At 37.7% G+C, this 17,297-nt stretch overlaps 1 protein-coding gene across 4 annotated transcripts in view; it reads right to left on the bottom strand.

The window, feature by feature from the left end:
- The window catches only part of ADK (adenosine kinase), a 569,500-nt gene that overhangs the window by 100,441 nt on the left and 451,762 nt on the right, over window positions 1-17,297 (bottom strand). For all 4 annotated transcript variants that reach the window (XM_064269749.1, XM_064269750.1, XM_064269751.1 and 1 more), the window contains one exon: window positions 14,227-14,341. In XM_064269749.1, coding sequence (XP_064125819.1) covers window positions 14,227-14,341 — 115 coding nt within the window. The remainder of the gene's footprint in view (window positions 1-14,226; window positions 14,342-17,297) is intronic.

Here is a 17,297-nt window from a genome sequence, read left to right as displayed (position 1 = left end):
TTTATATCTTGTAAGATAAAAGGTGGTGCAGGCCGCACCCTAGGGAAACTCCCTTTACATTGGATCAGGAATGTGACCTTAGTAAGGGTGTTACAATCCCACCCTTATCCTCTTTAGCCTTATCTAATCTTGCCTCCCCCCACGTGTCTGTCAGTTTGTCATACTGTGGGGGCTTGCGTGTTGCTGTGATGCTGGAAGCTATGCCACCGGTATTCAGATACCCACAGGGTCACCCATGGAGGACAGGTTTCAGCTGAGCTTCCAGACTAAGACAGACTACGAAGAAAGAGCCGGCAGTCTACTTCTGAAAAGCATTAGCCAGTGAAAACCTTATGAATAGCAGCTGAACACTGTCTGATAGAGTCCTGGAAGATGAGTCCCCCAGGTTGGAAGGCACTCAAAAGATGACTAGGGAAGAGCTGCCTCCTCAAAGTAGAGTTAACCTTAATGACATAGATGGAGTGAAGCTTTCGGGACCTTCATTTGCTGATGTGGCATGACTCAAAATGAGAAGAGACAGCTGCAAACATCCATTAATAATCGGAACCTGGAATGTACGAAGCATGAATCCAGGAAAATTGGAAATCGTCAAAAATGAAATGGAACACATAAACATTGATATCCTAGGCATTAGTGAGCTGAAATGGACTGGTATTGGCCATTTTGAATCGGACAATCATACAGTCTACTATGCTGGGAACGACACCTTGAAGAGGAATGGTGTTGCATTCATTGCCAAAAAGAACGTTTCAAGATCTATCCTGAAGTACAACACTGTCAGTGATAGGATAATATCCATATGGCTACAAGGAAGTCCAGTTAATACAACTATTATTCAAATTTATGAACCAACCACTAGAGCCAAAGATGAAGAAATAGAAGATTTTTATCAGCTGCTGCAGTCTGAAATTGATTGAACATGCAATCAAGATGCATTGGTAATTACTGGCGATTGGAATGTGAAAGTTGGAAACAAAGAAGAAGGATCAGTAGTTGGAAAATATGATCTTGGTGGCAGAAACAATGCCGGAGATCGAATGATAGAATTTTGCAAGACCAATGACTTCTTCATTGCAAATACCTTCTTTCACCAACAAAACGGCGACTATACACATGGACCTTGACAGACAGAACACACAGGAATCAAACTGACTACATCTGTGGAAAGAGATGATGGAAAAGCTCAATATCATCAGTCAGAACAAGGCCAGGGGTCGACTGTGGAACAGACCATCAATTGCTCATATGCAAGTTCAAGCTGAAACTGAAGAAAATCAGAGCAAGGCCACAAGTGCCAAAATATGACCTTGATTTTTTTTTATATCCCACCTGAATTTAGAGAGCATCTCAAGAATAGATTTGACACATTGAACACTAGTGAGTGAAGACCAGACAAGTTGTGGAATGACATCAAGGACATCATCCATGAAGAAAGAAAGAGGTCATTGAAAAGACAGGAAAGAAAGAAAAGACCAAGATGGATGTCAGAGGAGACTCTGAAGCTTGCTCTTGAGCACTGAGCAGCTAAAGCAAAAGGAAGAATTGATGAAGTAAAAGAACTGAATAGAAGATTTCAAAGGGCCTCTCAAGAGGACAAAAAAAAGTATTATAATGACATGTGCAAAGAGCTGGAGATGGAAAACCAAAAGGGAAGAACACGCTCAGAGTTTCTCAAGCTGAAAGAACTGAAGAGAAAATTCAAGCCTCGAGTTGCAATAGTGAAGGATTCCATGGGGAAAATATTAAACACAGGAAGCATTAAAAGAAGATGGAAGGAATACACAGAGTCATTATACCAAAAAGAATTAGTTGATGTTCAATCATTTCAAGAGGTGGCATATCATCAGGAACTGATGGTACTGAAGGAAGAAGTCCAAGTTGCTCTGAAGGCATTGGCGAAAAACAAGGCTCCAGGAATTGATGGAATATCAATTGAGATGTTTCAACAAACAGATGCAGCGCTGGAGGTGCTCACTCGTCTATGCCAAGAAATATGGAAGACAGCTTCTTGGCCAACTGACTGGAAGAGATCCATTTTTATGCCTATTCCCAAGAAAGGTGATCCAACTGAAAGTGGAAATTATAGGACAATATCATTAATATCACATGTAAGCAAAATTTTGCTGAAGGTCATTCAAAAGCAGCTGCAGCAGTGTATCAACAGGGAACTGCCAGAAATTCAGGCCGGTTTCAGAAGAGGACGTGGAACCAGTTACATCATCGCTGATGTCAGACGGATCCTGGCTGAAAGCAGAGAATACCAGAAGGATGTTTACCTGTGTTTTATTGACTGTGCAAAGGCATTCGACTGTGTGGATCATAACGAACTATGGGTAACACTGCAAAGAATGGGAATTCCAGAACACTGAATTGTGCTCTTGAGGAACCTTTACATAGATCAAGAGGCAGTTTTCGGACAGAACAAGGGGATACTGATTGGTTTAAAGTCAGGAAAAGTGTGCGTCAGGGTTGTATCCTTTCACCATACCTATTTAATCTGTATGCTGAACAAATAATATGAGAAGCTGGACTATATGAAGAAGAACGGGGCATCAGGACTGGAGGAAGACTCATTAACAACCTGCGTTATGCAGATGACACAACCTTGCCTGCTGAAAGTGAAGAGGACTTGAAGCACTTACTAATGAAGATCAAGGACCACAGCCTTCAGGATGGATTACATCTCAACATAAAGAAAACAAAAATCCTCACAACTGGACCAAGGAGCAACATCATGATAAATAGAGAAAAGACTGAAGTTGTCAAAGATTTCATTTTACTTGAGCCCAAAATCAACAGCCATGGAAGCAGCAGTCAAGAAATCAAAAGACGCATTGCTTTAGGTAAATCTGCTGCCAAGGACATCTTCAAAGTGTTGAAGAGCAAAGATGTCACCTTGAAGACTAACGTGCGCCTGACCCAAGCCATGGTATTTTCAGTCGCATCATATGCATGTGAAAGCTGGACAATGAATAAAGAAGATCGAAGAAGAGTTGATGACTTTGAATCGTGGTGTTGGCAATTCAATATTCAAAGAATATTGAATATACCATGGACGGCCAAAAGAACAAACAAATCTGTCTTGGAAGAAGTGCAGCAAGAATACTCCTTAGAGGCAAGGATGGTGCGAGTGCGTCTTACATACTTTGGACATGTTGTCAGGAGGGATCAGTCCCTGGAGAAGGACATCATGCTTGGCAGAGTACAGGGTCAGTGGAAAAGAGAAAGACTCTCAACGAGGTGGATTGACACAGTGGCTGCAACAATGAGCTCAAGCATAACAACGATTGTAAGGATGGCTCAGGACCGGGCAGTGTTTTGTTTTATTGTGCATGGGGTCGCTATGAGTCAGAACCAACTTGACGGCACCTAACAACAACAACAATCTGGCCTCATTAACCACTGGCAGAGATTAGGATTTACAATACATAGAAAAATTACAACCACAAAATGCAGGACAACCACACAATACTGGGAATCGTGGCCTAACCAAGTTGACACATATTTTTGGGGGACACAATTCAATTCATGACAGATGCCATTTACAACATATATAACGTATAAACATATAAAAGACATCTACACTGAAAACACATTGACAAAACATTAATGAGAAAAATTAAAGGTCGCCTAAATTAATGGAGGGAGATACTCTATGGATTAAAAAAAAAATTAGAAGTGAAAATATTGAAAAGCTGAAAAGCTATCAATTATCTCTAAATTGATTTGCATATTCAATGTACTATGAATAAAAATTCTGGTGGGTTAAAAAAAAATTATTTGTGGAAATTGACAAACTGATTCTACAATTTATGTGGAAATGTAAAGGGCCAAGAAAAGGCAGGGCAATCCTGAAGAAAAAAGTTGGAAAACAAACATTATAAGGTAAAAAAGACTGATTATAAGCCTAAATAATTAAGAGACTGTGCAATCGTTAGAAGAATAGATAGAGAACAGTGGACTAGAGCAGATAGTCGAGAAATAGACCCACATAAGTAAGGTCATATGAAAAGTGACAAAGGTGCCAGTATAGTGCAGGTGGGAAAAGGATGTTCTTTTCAATGAATGATGCTGGGTCAACAGGTAATTCATATGGTCAAAAGAGATTAATCTTGCCCTTTACTTGACATCATATATAAAAATGTATTCTACATGGACTGTGGATCTAGTTGAAAAGAGTAAAAGAATACAAGTTTTGGGGAAAAAAATAGGAGAATATCTCCACGAGCTTGGGATCTGCAAAGATTTTTCTTAAAAGAATGCAAAAAGCATTAATATAAGGGAAAATTAATAATTGGACTATATTGACATGAAGAGGTTTGTTCATCAAAAGACACTATGAAAAAAAGTGAAAAGAGCAAGCTACAGAGGTGAGAAGATATATGCAATATATTTAGGTAATAAAGATTTATATACACAATATAAAAAAAAATTACAAATCAATAAGACAGCCCAATATAGGCAAAAGACTTCAAAAGAAACTTCATAAAAGAAGACATTCAAATACCAAAAAGCAGGTGAAAAGGTGCTCAACATCATTAAACATCAGGAAAATTCCAATTAAAACCTCACAGAACTACACACTCACCAGAATGGTTAAAATTAAAATGATGGAGAGCAGTAAATGCTGGTGAAGATGAGAAACAATTAGAATTGTCCCAAAAACTGCTGACATGAGTAGAAATTGGTACCATCACTTTGGAAAACTAGAACTGAAAAATGGAAGCGCTCTGTATTGTGACTATGGTGGCAGCTACATGATCTTGTGTACTTGCCAAAACCCACAGAATGTGATTCCACAGAGAGTGAATTTTATGGATTAAAAAAATAAACAAAACAAAACAAAAACCAACCAGGGCGTAGAAGGAAACCAAAATGGAATACAAACTCTAACAAATGAACCTAACTGTATTACGAATGAATAATGTAACCACACTGGAGTGGATGTGGAAGAAAAGAGCTAACCAAAGTTACTTTGGAAAACAATATTTCGACTGAGCATTGTAATGCTAAAGACAGAAATAGAACTGTACATAAATACTGTACTCTAGTTAGTAAGTCTATTTCTCACAAGAGTTTGGGCAAGCATTTCTGAAACTACTTTAGGATGGAACAAATGAGTACGTATATTTTAGATAATGAGAGTCAAAATTTTTAGTGACAGAGGAAGAAGTTACAAATAAGTACGAAGGCTAGAATGAATCCTGTTTTTGGCTGGAAAATGTAGGTATCAATATGAACTCATTGTTTTTAAATATACATTAACAGATAGATATAGGAATAAATATAGATGGGTATGTATATGAGAGTTAGTATACATACACACATTTCCAAGCAATGTTTGCTAAGAGGGCCTAGAGGCAATTATACTCCAGTAGCAATGAGCATATCTACTGCTCAGATCTGGATTTCTAAATATAATTCTCCAATAAAGAGAAGACAGCGTTCCTTGAAGAAGCGATTGATTCCAGGACCGAAGCAGAGAAAATACAACATGAGTCTGGAACATCTTTTAGTGTCAAAAGGTAAGTGCTCAAAAAAAGATGGGGACTTGGTGAAAGGCTACAGGAGCAAATCTGAAAGAACTCTCAGTGGTCAAAGCTGGGACATTTTGAACAGAAATATTAATAACAGTATTGGAGTATAACCCCGCAAATAAATACTCATGAGTTCCATATATTGGTCATTGAATAAATAAATGCAGGAGAAGGGACAGCTCTTCCTTACAAAAGAATTTAAATTAATAAATGTAGAAGAAATCAAAATAGAAAATCATCGTTAGAACACCACAGTAATATTTGTTGCAGGCAAGATCCGCCAACGGATGCTAAAATTTGTGGGTGAAATGGGATCTTTGCATAGTCCCAAAGTATCACCTCCAAGATATTTATTAATTACCTTGGCAAAAACAATAGCTTTACAGGGGATAAACTGGCAAACACCACCTTAACTTAGTGACTGAGGTTATTATCACCAGTAATAAAACATTTACATCACGTGCCCCCTGACTTGATGTACTGAGAAGCACACATCACTTTTGTGGTGTTTCCACCAAAAAGGTATCATCTCAATTCAATCATGAGGAGGCATCAGACAAACTCAAATTGAGAGACATCCTACAAAATGACTAACCAGTACTCTTCAAAAGTATCAAAATCATAAATGACAAGGGAAGAGTGAGAAACTAGAGACTACAGCCATGGTAAATAAATGCAGCAAGGGATCCTGGGTTGGATTCTAGAACAGAAAAAGGAAAGAAGAAGAAAATCTAGTGAAATCAGAATAAAGGCTGCAGTTTAGTTACCGGTATTGTACCAATGTTAATTTTCTTGGTCTTATACTTTGGTTATATAAGATTGTTATAAAGTAGAATCTGGGTGAAGGGGTATATGGGAGCTCTCTGTACTAATTCTGTAACTTTTTTGTAAGTCTAAAATCATTTCCAAATAAAAAGTAAAAAAACAAAACAAGAAAACACCATCAGATTTGCTATGGACCTGCAAGAATACCTAAAAAATACAGACAATAGCAAATGCTAATGAAGATGTGTGGTAATTAGATCTGTCATATACCACTGATGGAGGGGTGTAAGTTAGTAAAACTACTTAGAAAAATTGGAAATATTTACTAAAGCTAAACATACATATAACTTAATGGACCCAGAAATTCTTCTTCTAAGTATACACCCTACAGGAATGTACATATATATTTCCCAAAGTACATGCGTAAAAAGGTGAATAGCGGTTCTATTCATTTTTTTTTTTTATTCACAAAACAACTTGGTGCGCAGTAGAGTCATTGTGGCGTACCATATAATGAGATACTACACAGCGATGACTAAGGACTACTGCTGCATGAAACAACACGGACGAGTCTCACCCACGTAATAACGAGTGAAAGGAGGCCGGCAAAAACTCTGCATACTGGGGAATTTCATTTCAAAAACAGGCAAAACATATGTGAATTTTACTATATGTAATCCATCCCTCAATAAATCTGACTTAAATGTCCTTCCCGAAGTAAATGCTACAATAAGGCTTACCTTTGCCTAGTGCAGGCCGTCTCCCATTTGCCCTCCGGCAGGGTACTAGTTGACAGAAAGGTGGGATTTGGAAGAAGTCTCACTTCTTGACAGGCCTGAATGACTAAACCATGCAAACCAGGCCCCGAAGATGTCACTTCGTCGGGAACGTGACAGTCTCACATATGTCATTTTAGATTATTTTTCATGTCCTGGCTAATTAAAGAGCTTTGTCTTTTGTGGTTAGAATAATCTAAAAATGAAACATGAGCTAATACCTTAACTGTTTATATTCACAGATAAATCTTACCCAGTAAGAACTTCTTTCTGTGAATGTCATCACAGACTTCCTGAAAGAATGCTACTTCATCTGTTCCGGCCACACCACCACTAACCCATGTCAACAAGATCATCACTTAAAATTGGCTTGGCTGTGGGAGAAGCATCATTTTCAAAAAGATGGATAATATTTTATAGCAGCAGGGGTTATGATGAGATAAAGACATCATTCTTCCAGCTGCTAAGACTGTTTTCCTTTAGAGTTTGCATTTTCTATTGCACACTTTCTGTGCTTCATGCCCACCAGAATTGCAAATCATATTGGCCATTTCTTATCAAGTAACGGACAGCACTGAATGTTTTCACAGAATATGAGAACTCAACTGGCAGCTGGGGTTACAAGTTTCTTTATGGACTCACTGAAGACAAGTAACTTCAATACCCCCATTTATGTACAATAAAATGACAAAGGGCACTATTATTTGACTCTCTTAAATTACAAGATTCTTAAAGGCAGGAGACTCTTTAATCTGTAGATTGCCTGTAAGAGTGCATTTTGATTGACCATCTGAAAGAGAAGCATTCACCAAGGCCTGACTTATTGAAGTGTTAGATGCTTAGCTGCTAAAAGGTTCTCTTTCCATCATCCTACAAGGTCATAGAACTTGAGGCAACATTATCAGATCACCTAATCCAGTGGTTCTCAAAGTGAGAGATGGGGATAGCATTGCTGTACTACCTACGGGAGATTTTCCAACAAATGGACAACGCTACATCTTCCTCCTTCCCCCAGCATCCCCAGCCCCGTTCTCCTACATCTTCCTGGGGATATATGTTCTAATACTCCCCCTGCGGATGTGTAAGACTGAGGGGAGGATGCTTTTATGAAGGAAGGGCTGTGTTTAAAAGCACACTAGGTGATTCTGATATGATGGCATCAGTCTTCCAGTTAAGACCTCTGACCTATTTTCTCCCTTTGAGCAAACTTACAGTCAAACAGTCTAGGAAGAATTCTGAAAGTATTCGGGAAAGTCTACGATTTATTCTTCAGTAGGCCTATTTTATTGTCATATAAGATCTGCTGTGTGAAATGGATTATTTTCAATTTAGAACAAGAATCTGATTGTTTTTTCCAATTTTTAGCGATACATTTAGTATAGAAACTTGGAAAATAATTTAAACTTCTGTAAAGCACTGTATGTATATATCTATGTGTGTATATATTTAATTTCACTACAACCCTTAATTTAATAAAGTCTTAACATAAAAAGACCTAATAGTAGTTGCTGTCCATTAGGTAAACAAAGTCTATAGTTTTAGTTTTTCTAAAATATATAGGCACAGAAAAGATCATCGATCTGATTCCTATGCTACCAAACAGGTTCATTAAACATGTATTAATAGGATCAAAATAGATAGCCATGTTTTCTTTTCTGCTCTTCAGCCCAGTCTCTTGCTCATTACTCTTCAGTGCCCAACTCCCTGCCCTCCTGCCCCAAAAAGTTTGGAACTCAATTAAGCAGCAAGCACTGAAACAATGATTGGTATGTAAAAGAACCTCTGGGTTGGATGGATACAAAAGGGAATGACCAAAATAGGGTGAGTGGAAAACAACTTTAGATTCACAGGCAATTTAAATAGAGAAATTAAAATAATTCTTTATAAGCTAAGAAAAAGTGGCTTACAGATTTAAAAAAAAAAAAAAAATCAAACCAGCTGCTGTTGAGTTGATTCTGTTTCATGGTGGCCCCATGTGTGTCAGAGTAGAAATGTGCTCCACAGGGTTTTCAATGGCTGATTTTTTGGAAGAAGATTGCCAGGCCTTTCTTCCATGGTGCCTCTTGGTGGACTTAAACTTCCACCCTTTTGGGTAGCAGCAAAGCACTTAACTGTTTGTGCTATCCAGGCACTCCCTGGTTTATAGATACCATATCTCAAAAGGAGATGGGTCTCTAAGAATAAAATACCAAGGAAACAGATTTTGTTACATTATTGATAAATGTGGAGAACTTGGCAGTGATCATTTTAAAATACTCTACAGTGAGAAGTTTAAGGCACAATGGTTCCTAATTAGTGTTTTAATAAGTGTGTTACATCTACCTTGTGCCATTCTGGAATGTCACTTATGATAAATTAAAGGACCCTGTCCCTCCCCATCTTCCATTAGTATTTTAACGCTAGGTGGTGGGGAAAAGCTGATCCATATTCAAGAGGAAGGGAGGAAAACAATAACAAATTGGCATCTCTTCTGTGAATTGCCCCACAGGCCAAGCATTTTTATGTTCTTAATCATTATTAAATGACTTAACATGACACCCAGAGCCTGGCGAATGATTGCATCCTGACATGAGAACGAATTACAAATGAAATGAAAGATCAAGCCGTATTACAGGACTGCCTCTGGGAAATGAAAATCTTTAATTCTCTTTTATTATTGACATTTATTTGGCTGCCATGAATAACAACATAGCAAAGAGATTCAGCTGTGCTTGTGCACTGACTAGCTTATCTGAGGGCTCAAAACGGCATTAACATTTATCATGTTTGCTCTTGTAGCTGACACTACTGAGCAGATTCTCTCTCCATCTTGTATTTATCATGCATTGCAGATACAGTGCATCCTCTAATTTAAGTTCATTTTCATACGGTACAAACGGCAAAGATTAGCCTATGTCTTTCTTCAAATAAGTTCTGCTTGTAAGCGCTGCTGAGAATGGTTTAATAGATTTAATAACATTGTTTCAAAGGGTAAGAAAAGTTCATATAGAAATTCAGTCACAGGATGGCGAGGCTAATTTTAAAAGTTTCAATTTTGGAAAAACCATGTAAATTTTCAATGAAAAAGACACTTGTACAATATGTGTATCTGGAATATACAAAGCCTTAAAATAAATGTTTCCATAAAGAACAACCAAATAGCCTCTTTTGAATCTGAAGGCAGTACTACAGCTCCTATAAGATAAGAAGCCTGTGTGTCCTTCACTTTTCCAGTGTTCACTGCCAAGACAGCACTAGGCCACATACTACAGTGAGCCAGCAACTCAGGTAGTTTGTATCAAGTCAGGGGTATCCTTTCATGGTTTGTTTCTTTTCTCTCTTATACAAATTAACTACATGGCTTTTCCTGCCACAACAATAAAAGACTAATACCTGATGCCTTTGGTCATATGATCCTCTTTGCTTGGACCATTCTCCTTTCTTTAAATCCTTCCTAGATTTCAAGACTTAGCAAGGATATCAATATATCCTGGGAAAGTCACTTACTATCTCTGAATCTTGTCTTAAAAACTATTTTTGACTTTTCTCTCTTTTTTTAACTTTTAATTACGGAAAGTTTCTAACATATACACAAATGGATAACATATAACGATCCCCCATACATTAATCACCCACCTTTAACAACTAACTCATGACCAATCTCATTTCATTTACCCCCTTACTTCACGATCTACCACTCAATTATTTTGAAACAAATATTTCTTGAAGCAAATCTCTGAATCTTGCTTTAAAAAATTCTAAAAGAAGAAAGTTGGAATGAATTATTTCTAGGGTTCCTTCTACCCAAATTTTGAAAATAATTTCTTTTTTTGACTCTTTTCAGGCTTATGTATTTAATTCAACAAAATTTTACTTTATATTCACTATAATATCTTTCTTCAAGCTCTATTAATCTCCCTTTCTGAGTCAATACATCCTAGATAGTGCATACCAATAATTAAGAATTATACTTTCTTTGCCTAGTATTCACATTTTTAAATGTATAAATTATGTTTCCCAGGTGTATCTTTAAGGCTCATACATTATATTTCAGCGTTCGGCAGAATGCTAAAGAAACACACAGATAATAATTGTTACCATTTACAATAATTATTAATTACCTGACTGAATTTAATCTGAATGGTTCAGACAGTATTAAAAAAGTTTATATTTTGGTTTATAGTTAGTAGGTAGCATCATATTGACAATATTAATCATTTAAACCAATAAAATGGAGGTGGAGCCAAGAAGGCGGAATAGACAGATGCTTCCGGTGAGCCCACTTTACAACAAAGACCTGAAAAAACAAGTGAAACGAGTATATTTGTGACAAGCTGGGAGCCCTGAGCTTCAAAGGCAAGCTTAGAAAATGAGCTGAGGGCCAGGTGCAGGAAGAGACTGTCCAGAAGCGGAAAGGAGTTACCGGACCTGAATCACAGGGAGCCTTCAGGCACCATTCCCACAGCTGCGGCGGCGGGCTGGTACTAGAGTTTGGCTGTAGTTTCCTCAGGGAGAAGCAGCCAGCCACACGGCCTACTCACACTTCCGGAACCAAAGAAGAGCGGTGCTCTTGGCAAAAGCTAAGTACTTGTGTATATTTTACCGTGCCTCCTCACTCCCAAGCCGGCTTCAGCAGCTGAATTCCCTGGGCCTGAGAAAGGCCCTGTTGAGCACCTAGAGCCATCCTCCCGGCTTTGGAGAAGAAAAAAATTTGCATTTGGGGGAAAAGATAATTTGCCAGCTCCACTATCCGGGGAAGCTCAGGACAGAAGAGGCTCCTGTCCAGGCATAAATGGTCCGTGGACTTAGAGCACCTTCCCTTCTGCATGGATCTGTGTGGGCCTATTTTGGGAGAATAGGCCCTTGTTGGCAGACTCCGTTTCAGCTGTGCGCTGGAGAGGTGGGTGTTTGATGTTTGACATTGCTTTGCCTATTAAACAAGGTCCTCACCTACCTACATCAGGGACCTAAGGACTGGTAGCTCCACTCAGGTCACCCAGCCACCCGCGACAGGGGTCCAAGGGTAACTGGTACCTCCCAGTCCTTACAACTAAAAACTTTGGGTGCCCATGGTCCATCTGCAGAACCCACCCACCTGCACACTCTAGGGAACAGGGACACGCTTTCCTCAGAGACACTTGGGGGTGGATTCTCAGCCCCCTGCCTTGTTCAAGGCATGACCCCCTGCTGCAATCAGATACCAGTACATACACCACTCACCCCTCCCCCTCTAAGACTAGGACAGAGCCTGTACCACATACTTGATGATCAGCTACCTGGACACCTGAGCTGAATTCATACAAGAAAAGTGAATGGACTCCTAGACTGATATACCTGATAACAGCTCTAGCCATCTGGGGACAGGATGTCAGAGCTCCAAAGGCAAAAATAATCAAGCTAGCTCACTCGAGCAACCCATTTGGGTATATCAAAACAAAACAAAGCAAGAAGCTATGACACAGTAAGCAAGCATAAACTAATACAATAACTTACAGATGGCTTGGAGACAACAGTCAATATCAAGTCACATAAAGAAACAGACCATGATCGCCTCAACAAGCTCTCAAAACAAAGAATCCAGGGATCTTCTAGACGGAAGTTCATTCCTGGAATTACCAGTGCCAGAATACAAAAGATTAATATAGAGAACCCTTCAAGACATCAGGAAGGCAATTGGGCAATCCGCAGAACAAGCCACGGAACATACGGATAAAGCAATTGAAGAAATTAGACAGATTATTCAGAGACATAATGAAAAGTTTAATAAGCTGGAAAAATCTGTAGACAGACAGCAATCAGAAATTCAGAAGATTAACAATAAAATTACAGAAATAGACAACTCAGTAGAAACTCAGAGGAGCAGAATTGAGCAAGTAGAAGCCAGAATTTCTGAACTTGAAAATAAATCACTTGGCACTAACATATTTGAAGAAAAATCAGATTAAAAAAAAAAATGAAGAAACCTTAAGAGTCATGTGGGACTCTATCAAGAGAAATACCATATGAGTGATTGGAGTACCAGAACAGGGAGGGATAACAGAAAATACAGAGAGAATTCTTGAAGATTTGTTGGTAGAAAACTTCCCTGATATCGTGAAAGGTGAGAAGATATCTATCCAAGATGCTCATTGAACTCCACATAAGGTAGATGTTAAAAGAAAGTCACCAGGACATATTATAATCAAACTTAAGAGTGGCTAGGGATAAACAAAATGTCACCTACAAGGGAGAGCCAATAAGAATAAGCTCAGACTACTCGGCAGAAACCACGCAGGCAAGAAGTCAAGGGGATGACATATTTAAAAAATTGAAGGAAAAAACTGCCAGCCAAGTATCATATATCCAGCAAAACTGTCTCTTAAACATGAAGGTGAAATTAGGACATTTCCAGATAAAACAGAAGTTTGGGGAATTTGTAAAAATCAAACCAAAACTACAAGGAATACTAAAGGGAGTTCTTTGGTTAGAAAATCAATAATATCAGGTCTCAACCCAAGACTAGAACACTGGGCAGAGCAATTAGAAGTCAACCCTGACAAGGAAATAAAAAAAACATGGCAAGATTAAAAAAAAAAGCTCAAAACAGGGTAACAGCGTTGTTATCATATAAAAGAAGACAACATTAAAGCAATAAAGAGGGACTAAGAAATGTAATCATAGATCTTCCATATGGAAAGGAAGGTACAGCGATATAAAGAAATAAATCAATAAAGTGTTTTCTAGATGAAATTTCTATTCTATGTCTATGAGTCTACGAAACAGACACCTGAGAAAAAGCAGAACTGAGATTTTCCTCTTAAAGGAAAAACTGAGGATATAAATTATTTCTGGATTTTATTTGTTCATAATTAGGTAAATTAATTTTATTCTACCATAGGCATTTAATAAATGAAGCATATTTTTTAAGAAAAGATACTTTTAGACTGAAAAATCTCAAATCCAAAATATCAAACATACAAAATCAAAGAAGTTGTACTCTATTGAATTTTAATAAATTATCTTCTCAAAGATGAAATTTTTTCTACTGAGACAGAAGGCAGGTATGTTTAGTAAAATAAAAACTATGAAAAGTACATTGCTTTGAATGCATTGTAACAGAAGAATATAGAATTTTGTTACAAATGATCAATCTCCGTAACACAGGTCTCTCACACAGTTCCCACACATACCTGTAGCCATTATAGTGTCGTCTTTCCCTTGGGTGAAGATCACAATTCGCGGCCTCTTCGAGTTCACCTTGGGCAAGGCTTGTGCCTTTTTGGCTATCTCTTTAATGTCTTCAGTCTGTTAATGGAAAGGAAGAAAAAATTCTCATAGCCAGTAAGGTAATGCAAAACTTTATTAGATTAAGGATTTAGCTTCTCTGATCAAAATGAGAGACCTTAACATCTATTAAGAGAGTTAAAAAAAAAAAATAACTGTATACAAAAGTAAACAATAGCATAATTATCACCCAGAAACCATCATTAAGCTGCAGCAATTATAAATTTATGACTAATTTTATTTCATCTATACCCTACCCACCTTGCCTTCCATATTATTCTGAAGCAAATCCCAGACTCCATCTAATGTCATCTACAAATGTTTCAGTATGTGTCTTTGAAAGGTAATGACTTAAACAAACTTAACCACATATCTACTATCATACTTTAAAAAATTAACAATTCCTTAATACTTAATATTTAGTCAAATTTCAAATTTCCAGTTGAAGAGAGTTTTTAAAAAAGAGAAATAATTTAATTATTTTAGAGGTTTACAAACCATAATTGTCACGGATATAATTATGTCCCCTCAAAAATGTGTGTAACAATTGGGCTGGGCCATGACTCCCAATACTGTGTGATTTTCCCGTATGTTGTCAGTCCTGCCTCTGTGATGTTAATGAGGGAAGATGGGCATCAGTTGTGTTAGTGAGGCAGGACTCAATCTACAAGACTGAAATAGAAAAGTAACCAGAGAGACGGGGGACCTCATACCACCAAGAAAGCAGCACCAGGAGGAGAGAGCGTCCTTTGGACCCAGGGTCCCTGCGCCTGAGAAGCCCCTTGACCAGGGGAAGATTGATGAGAAGGCCAACAGAGAGAGAAAGCCTTCCCCTGGAGCTGACACCCTGAATTTAGACTTTTAGCCTACTTCACTGTGAGAAAATAAACTTCTTTTTGTTAAAGCCATCCACTTGTGATATTTCTGTTACAGCAGCACTAGATGACTAAGACAATAATTAGGCTGACTTTTGGAATAATACAGTTGCTATAATGCCAAATTATTCAAAGGACCGAAATGAGAGAAAGAAATGCTAACCCTTTCCTACAAATAATTTTCTTGAAGAAAGATAAGTTTAAAAAATTACAAGTTAAGTCTAGAAACTCTGATGCTATTTTTCACACACACAGGCTGTGGAAACTTAACATCATAAACGTACCGACATGAAATCAAGCTCTTGAGCTAAAGGTAGGATTTTTAGAATCATGCTGTCAATCATTTTAGATAATTTAAAAATCCATTGCGAATTTTGTGAGCCTTTGAAACTATCCATGGTGTGGGCTTTGGTGTTAGTTTGCTCTCTCACTGTGCAAAGCTTCAAACAGCTACAGAGAGAAAAACAAGTATCAGAGAGGCAGTATATCTGAGTGACGTAAAGGAAGTTAACTACACATACAGGACAGAAAAATACAGGTAAGCAAAGCAGACAAGTCATGATGGTTTACAGTGGTTATAAACAACATCAGAAACTATGACATTTAAAAAAATTAATTTTTCCATTGTTGAGAATATGCATAGCATTTCAGACACAAATTCAACAGTTTCTACATATGCAATTCAGTGACACTGATTACATTCTTCAAGTTGTGCAACCATTCTCACCCTCCTTTTCTGAGTTGTTCTTTCACCATTAACATTCACTCGCTGCCCTCTAAAGTTGCTATCTAATCTTCCGATTTGCTGTTGTCAATTTGATCCCATATAGTTCTTAAAACAGCATAATGCTCAAGGCAGACATGTTTACTAGTTAAACTATTGTTTGATTTTAAGAAGACTTCAGGGGATATTTTTGGTTTAAGGTGTAAAGGTTATCTTAGGGCAATAGTGTCAAGGAAGAAACCATGACATTTTTAAAGGTATGACAATCTCTAGTGAAAATTCCGTATGTTGTTTGTTCATTAAATATTTAAGAAATTTCAGACAATATATGAAGCTAAGCTTCTAACACACCTAACATTACGATTTCCAGAGCACTCTTCTTTCTGAAGAGAACAGCCTCTTGCGGCAGGACAACGATGCTGACCTTTCAAACATGCTGACTATTTCACTTTGGGTTGCTTATTTTAGAACAGAACTAAGTCTGAACTCTGATGAGATGAGAAAAGAAATTCCCTCAGTTCTTGGGGACTGACCATTAGAAATGACAAGTAACAGCTGAAAGGATTAAAAAAAAAACAGCCATATACTAACAATGTATTCACTCTCTCAAGTGAAAGTATACATCTAATTAAAATAACTCATATGTATTCTCCCAACCACCTTAGCACAAATATATTTTACTACTATAAGATTCTTGCTTATGATTAAGTACACTTTATATTTGATAAAGACAAGAGGGAAACTCCAGAAACAGGTTCACTTTATCATCTTGGGAGTGGAACCCATGCATGTACTAAATGTTTTTTTCAAAAGAGATGGTATAAGGATTACATTAAGAATGAAATTCCATGGTTGCCTTCTACCAACTCTGTGGGGGGATATTTGTGTGTGTGTGTGTATGTGTGTGTGTGTGTATAGAAATCCTGGTGGCACAGTAGTTAAGTGCTATGGCTGCTAACCAAAAGGTCTGCAGTTCAAATCCACCAGGTGCTCCTTGGAAGCTCTATGGGGCAGTTCTACTCTGTTCTATAGGATCACTATGACTCAGAATCAACTCTATGGCAATGGGTTTTTTTTGTTATATACATATATTTAATAGAAGTTTTAGCAATCCAATCAAAGAAACTTTTCTTATGTCTCAAATTAAATCTTATCAAAATGGCAATTCAGGGTCAAAGTAAACTTTTCCGAACACAAAACATAAATCTCTACAGAATGCTTAAAATTTATTCTACTTGCATCTATATCCACAGTTATATGAAATCCTTCTGTCAGTCACTCTAGGTTCACTGCCAGTAAGCACCTAATCTGAATTTTGCACTGTGCCTTGAGGAGTCATTGCTTTGCTGGACCTGGACGTACTGTGTGACCTGGAGCA

The sequence above is a fragment of the Loxodonta africana genome, chromosome 16 (assembly GCF_030014295.1).
Source record: "Loxodonta africana isolate mLoxAfr1 chromosome 16, mLoxAfr1.hap2, whole genome shotgun sequence".
NCBI classification, from domain to species: Eukaryota; Metazoa; Chordata; class Mammalia; order Proboscidea; family Elephantidae; genus Loxodonta; species Loxodonta africana.
This window is presented reverse-complemented; position numbering and strand designations above follow the sequence as displayed.